The sequence below is a fragment of the Lepeophtheirus salmonis genome, chromosome 12, assembly GCF_016086655.4.
Source record: "Lepeophtheirus salmonis chromosome 12, UVic_Lsal_1.4, whole genome shotgun sequence".
NCBI lineage: Eukaryota > Metazoa > Arthropoda > Copepoda > Siphonostomatoida > Caligidae > Lepeophtheirus > Lepeophtheirus salmonis.
In genome coordinates this window covers 12,333,300-12,339,993 of record NC_052142.2, presented here as the reverse complement: position 1 = coordinate 12,339,993, position 6,694 = coordinate 12,333,300, and the positions used below count along the sequence as shown (strand labels likewise).

General features: G+C 32.8%; 1 protein-coding gene and 1 long non-coding RNA gene across 2 annotated transcripts; one reads left to right on the top strand and one right to left on the bottom strand.

Moving 5' to 3' along the window:
* Positions 1 to 1,379: 1,379 nt before the first annotated feature.
* LOC121127267 (uncharacterized) lies at positions 1,380 to 2,956 on the bottom strand. The gene is made up of 3 exons (XR_005867717.2): positions 2,817 to 2,956; positions 2,622 to 2,757; positions 1,380 to 2,562 (listed from the first exon to the last, which is right to left on the bottom strand). It is a non-coding gene; the product is annotated as an uncharacterized lncRNA (long non-coding RNA).
* Positions 2,957 to 2,960: 4 nt separating this feature from the next.
* Klp98A (kinesin-like protein 98A) lies at positions 2,961 to 6,587 on the top strand (the record flags this gene model as incomplete). The annotated part of the gene is given in 3 exon segments (XM_040722601.1): positions 2,961 to 3,949; positions 4,153 to 4,564; positions 4,726 to 6,587. Coding segments are annotated over 3 exon segments (3,012 nt in total). The 3' UTR covers positions 6,354 to 6,587.
* Positions 6,588 to 6,694: the final 107 nt, after the last annotated feature.

Here is a 6,694-nt window from a genome sequence, read left to right as displayed (position 1 = left end):
GCTATTTGGTATCTATCAAAAGGGGGCGCTGAAATCTCGTGACGTAATTCTTCTTATAGGGCTTTGATATTTATCGCCTATTTATATTTATCCCCCTAATAAATCAAGAATAAGCATATTATTCATATTTTGAGGAGTTCTTAAGGAGTTATTTGTTCTAAGTAAACCTTCCTTTCATTTATTCATATTCCATAAAGCTTGGTTCTCTTCTTGTTCTTCCCATATATCTACCGATTTAATTATCTTCAAAATAATCGGTAATGTCACTGAGATCCTCAGGAAATATTTCTGTGAGGATCTCAAAAGTATTTATAATTATTTTAGGAGGTAGGAAATGTAATGTAATAAATATCTTTATTTTAGTTATTATATCCTCGTTTTCAATATAAATTTGTCGTAGTCCTAAGTTATGAAATTGCCTCCACCAACGATTGACCCAAATGAAAACAACAACATCCAAAAACTTGAGTAAAAGGGAAGCATCCTAGTTGTAGATATGGCATGGCTTGAAATTCGAACCTAGTTTCACTGCCAAAATTGGGAAAATATCAAGTATCAAATTATTATAAGTAATACATGTTTTCTATACCAAAATTTTTATGTAGACTTCAAATCTGAAGTCCGAAATACATCATATGCTATGTGTTTTTTTAGATAAACTCATTTTTGTTAAGGTATGTCTAATTTGACGGAAATAAAAATATCTCTTCAGCATTTTCAAGTTCTAGAAATAAATCAATTAGGCAAATACCTGTGGTTTTGAGAGCTTATAGTTGTTTTGGGACAAATTGGACCTTGATTTAGTAAATATTAAGTAGCTGCTGGTCATATGACTGCGCAATATCATGTTTTCCGAAATATGGATATTTTGCTCAAAAATCGAGTTTTTGTTGCTTCGTAAAAAAAACAAAAATCCAGAAGTATTAAGTAAAGTTTGACTAAAATTGGGTATCATTTTCATATAAAAGTATATACCGGGCATAATCTATTAAGTTTTCACGAATATTGTTCATTCCTTATTTTGGTTGAGGCCTCTTATAATGCAAAATTTTGCATAAATTTTTAAATGCGTAAATCGGGGGGAGAAATCGGAAATATTACAGGTATTAGGAGAAAAATAAATACATCAACCGAAAATATACTATTTCAGGTATAAATGTAAGATGCCCTTAATGTAAGATATAATTTATACACATTTTTATAAAATATAACGTGTATATTATAGGTAGCAAGGTGTCTTCAGTATTTCTATTAGCCTTGATAGGTAGTTTAATTTTTTTAAGTATATTTATTTTGAGATGTATTTGACCTACAATTTTAATATTAAATACTTTTCTGATGAAGAATTCTAATATGTTTTAAATATAATATTATGCATGTAACAAGAAAAAAATAAATATAACAATTATATTTTAGTTTTTAAGATTATAAAACATTAATTGTCCTTTTATAATTGTTGTATATAATTTTAATTCCTTTTTCGCCGATAAAGAAGGAGAAAAAGTATAGATTTATGGCAAGGCTTCAAGATTTTTGTTACGTGGCCTTTGTGGTTTGGGATCCAAGCCTTTAGAAAATTTATCCTTTATTCAAAGTATATTATTGAACTAGTCCAGATGCTTCTAATTTTATGTCAGATATGAACAAGATGATTGTCTCCTGAAATGGTTAGTCCATATTGATAGCCATCCAAATTTTGTAAAATTTATTAAACTTTATACTGGCAAGGCCATTCCTTCTCGCTACAACATGACAAAGTAATTGGAGTCCTTAAGTAAAGTATTGTCGTCTAGGATTTCGAAATAACTTGAAGGAAATGATAATTTTCTTGTCTTGGACAAAACTGCAGTAATGCTTGGTACTCTGTATTGTCATTTTTAGGTTGACCATATTTAATAAACTTGAAAGATGTTAGGAAGGCTGACAATAGAACAACTGATTTTAAAAGTCTTAACAAAATTTTTGGCTCAGAAATATGTGGCAAGAAAATAAAAGTTTTAATTATAGATGGTACAGCTAATTTTATGAAATCAGTCAAAAACCTTAAGCAAAATTTTAATATGATGCTGAATGTTATTTTACTCTTTCATGTTCTGAATAGAATAACAACGCTCTCTACGAATTACTTCGAAAATACCAAGTAATCTAAAAATTTTGTTTCTTAATTCTGATGATCGAAAAAGATTGATTAATACGCCGATAACTTCAATTCAGTCTCAATGGTATGAAAAAAAGCAGTGATGCAATCAATAAGTCAACAATTAATAACGTAATCTATTCACAGCCTATTATACCTCTTTTATTATGTGCACACAACATAAATATGTACTAATGAATGATGCTTCTACATTTTTCGTCGAGCTTATCATCAATAGAACCTACATAGAAGGATCAATATAAGAAACGAAATGTTTAGATATATTTTTAATATTATACTTGTATGTACCTATATTCGTAATTTTAATTAATTATCTTACATATTGAATTAGATTCTCTTCATATTCCATAAATAATTATTCATTGTAAATACAGTCAAAAACTGTATCTGTTATGTAGTAAATACTAAATATAAATAAAAAAAATCCATTAAATCCAATATTTAAAGCTGTATTTGAGTCTACCTTTTCAATGTTCAGGAAAAGTTCGAGTCCTCATGCTCCGGGTATTTGGAAAAATAAGTAATGTCTGGATTCAACTTTAGTCTTGTCTAAGGCAGGAATAATATTAAACTTAAATGTGTACTAATGAATGGGACCGCTACAATTTTCGTCGAAGTTATCATGAATGAAATAATACTAATAATATATTGTATCTACCTAAATTCCTAATTCCCATTTATTATTTTGCATCTTCATTATAGATCCTCTTCATTCTCCAAAAATAATGATTAATTACTCATTCTAAATAGTAAATATAACTAAAGAAAAGAGTAAAGATCCAATATTCCGAGTATTTTAAGTGTATGGCCTAATTTGGAATGTCGCATGGTTGCGTGACTCTAAGTAAGACGTGTTCCATTGTAGTGGATGTCGCTACTTGGTTCTTCCCTTTGGGGTTCGTCCTTTGGTATTTGGGAAGTGGAGTGAGAATGGCTTCAGTGCGAGTGGCGGTTCGAGTGCGTCCCCTGAATGTGAGGGAAGTGTCCCTGGGGAGTGGTGGCGTGGTGTGGGTGGAGGAGGAGTGCGTGATGCTGTGTGGGGGTGAGGGGAAGGCGCACCGCTTTAGCTTCGACTACGCGTATGACTCTGGGAGCGTGACGCAAGAGACGCTGTTCGGGAACCTGGGCTTGGACGTGGTGAGCAAGGCGTTCAAGGGCTACAACGTGTGTGTGTTTGCCTACGGACAGACGGGGAGTGGGAAGACGCACACGATGATGGGGACTGGGGAAGATCCGGGCCTCATTCCCCGGATCTGCGGAGAGTTGTTTGAAAGAATGAAGACGAATGGGAAGTCGAGGAGCTACAGGACTCAGGTCTCCTACCTGGAGATTTACAATGAGAAAGTCAAAGATTTGCTGGGGGAGAAGAAAGGGAGCACAACTTCCACTCAGCAACACAATTTAAAAGTTCGGGAAGATCCCCGATCTGGTCCGTACGTGGAGAATCTATCCAAACACTTAGTGCTAGAATATGATGAACTAATTGCCCTCATGGCTAAGGGGAATTCGGAAAGGACGACTGCTTCCACAAACATGAATAACACTTCAAGTAGAAGTCATGCTATTTTTACAATCACGTTTACTCAAGCTTCAATTTTACAAAATGGTTTACCAAGAGAAACTATCTCCAAAGTTCATTTAGTTGATCTAGCAGGAAGTGAAAGGGCGGATGCGACCGGTGCAACAGGTCAGAGGCTTAAGGAAGGAGCTCACATTAACAAATCTTTGGTTACATTAGGATCTGTCATATCGGCATTGGCGGATGCCTCAAATAACCAAACAAATAAAAAAGTACGCATCTCATTTCCATAGATTTCAGTTTTTTCTTTTTATATTTTTCTCCAGTAACTTTTCCTTTAATTCATTTTTTCTCATTCTTCTATATATTTAAGCTAAAATTTATATAGTCTGTTATGTTCAATTCCTGTTCTAATCCAAAGTATGCTCTATATAATTATAGAGTATTCCTTGGCTCATATCATTTGAAATTTCAGGTTTTTGTACCTTATCGAGATTCTGTTCTTACATGGCTATTAAAAGACTCTCTTGGAGGAAATTCGCAAACTATAATGATTGCAACTATTAGTCCAGCTGGAGTAAATTATAGTGAGACTTTGTCAACTCTTCGATATGCTAACAGAGCTAAAAACATTATCAACAAGCCCACTGTTAATGAAGATCCTAACGTTAAGCTCATTAGGGAATTACGTGAAGAGATTGAAAGACTAAAGAAAACCTTAATAAGAACGACTCCTGATCCCATAGTGGCTACTGAAATAGCAGTGAAAGAAGCTAGAGAACGAACTCTAACAGAAGCATGGACAGAAAAATGGAAAGAAGCTGCTAACATATTATCGGAGCAAAAAGCATTAGGCCTTAAAAGAACAGGGCTTGGCGTAGTTTTAGGTAACTTTTATGTTATTATGCTATCATTAAGCTTAAGTGTTCTGAAACTTTAAACATCGAAACATTACCACGTCTGCATATTTTTTCCCCAATTAAATTTTTTATCTTCAAGAAAAAAAAATTGAATATGAAAGTTTGTTAATTTTGATCCTTTTCCACAGATTCTGAGAAACCTCATTTAATAGGGATAGTTGAAGATGTTTTAAGTACAGGAATAATACTTTATCATCTCAAAGAAGGTGATACTGTTATTGGAACCAACGAACTACCTGATAGTGATATTATCCTTCGCGGTCCTGCAATTCTTTCAAAACATTGTGTTATTAATTTAAAAAATGGAATAGCCAAGTTAATTCCAGAAGACGGTGCTCTTTGCCTAGTCAATGCATCTCGTATTGTAAAATCAGTCAAACTCTCTCAAGGATGTGTAATTGTATTGGGTAAAACAAATATGTTCCGTTATAACGATCCATTAGAGATTGAGTCTCTAAGAAAAAACATGAGTATCTCTTCAGATAGTCAGCCATTTAAACACTCCTTGCTAAGTGAGTCTTTTTCAGACCTCAGGACTTCTCGCAATGGAGACCTCCAATTGAATTCATATTGTTCTGAAGATGAATTACCGAAGACTGACAATAAAATCATCCAAGAAAATGCTAATTTAGAAGGAAAAAAAGAGAACGAGTCTGTTGAAGGTGAAGGCTCCTCTCGTTTTGTTGAAATTAATTCTAGAAATTGTGATTCGACTTCTACGTTATCTCTATCTTCATGTCATTCCACAACCCAGTCAGATGATGATTATATTATAACTAATAGAAGTAATTCGGGCAATATTAATAGTTTCACTGACTGTAATTTACATTCCAAAGATGAATTTGTCCCAATGATTACATTATTATCAAGTGATCAGGGGGATACTGTTAAGTTGTACAACAAAATACTAGAACAGAAAGAAGTTATAATGAAATGTCTTGAGAATGAGAATGTTGACGTTGAAAGCTTTAATGTAGAAATTTCTCATCTTCAAGAAATGCAAGCAAAGTATGAAAAACTTGAATTTGAAAGAATGCGTAATTTATGGCTTTTTTCCAAAACTCGCCAAACTATTGAAGGTGACCATGATGTTGATAATATTGACTATGAAGAAAAATTAGCCATTTTGGTTGAACAAGAAGTTGATAGACGTCTCTTCCAAGAAAAAATACTTAAAGCAGAGTCAGAATATAATGAGAGAGAGCATTTACGATCAGAATGTGAACGAGAAATTAATTTTTTAAGAAGGCAGCATGAGAGAGAAATTTATATTCTTAAAAGAAAGTTGTATGAATCTCATTTAGCAGCAGTGTCTGCTACCTCTTTGGAACCAAGAAATAGTGTGTTAGGACTAAATCAAGCGTTTCCAGCAATCTTGGCGATTCCCAAGTATCGTTTAGTCTGTGCTGGTACTGTTGACGCCCATGTTGAGTATGAAATAAAAATAACTTTTTGTTGTGAACAATCATGTCCTAGTTACACTGTACACCGACGCTACAAAACTTTTCGAGATTTGCATCGTATGATGATATCAAAGTATAATGTTCATTTAACTGAACTCAATTTTCCTCCCAGGCGGTTTATTGGCTCGTCATTATCTGAATCATTAAGTAATGAGAGGCAAAAAGCATTACAGATATATTTAAATAGGTTGATTCAAATTTGTTATAAAGTTCAGTGTTGTCCTTTAGTGAAGATTAAAGACGTATCTCGAGCTTTATGTGTTTTTTCATCATTTTTTCAAAGGGATGATTAGTTTTTATTGGAGGTTCTGTTCCACAATTAATTCTGTACATTTTTTACATGTTTCACTCAGATACTTCGTTATTCTTATCATATTAATTTATATTGCCAACAAATTATGTATTTTTTATTTTTTATTTGAAGTGATAAAAACTTAAATTATGCATACAAAATGTTTTCACTTAAAGCTTTAATTTATATTAGAAGTACAATATATTATTTTTATAATAAACTAATATAAATGGAATAACTGTATTTAGTTGAAGACTTTGGCGATATTTACTAACTTTAGGTGAAGTTTAGATTTAATTTTTCTCGTATTAGTGGTTCTCAATCTAATCCCTTGCATCAAAT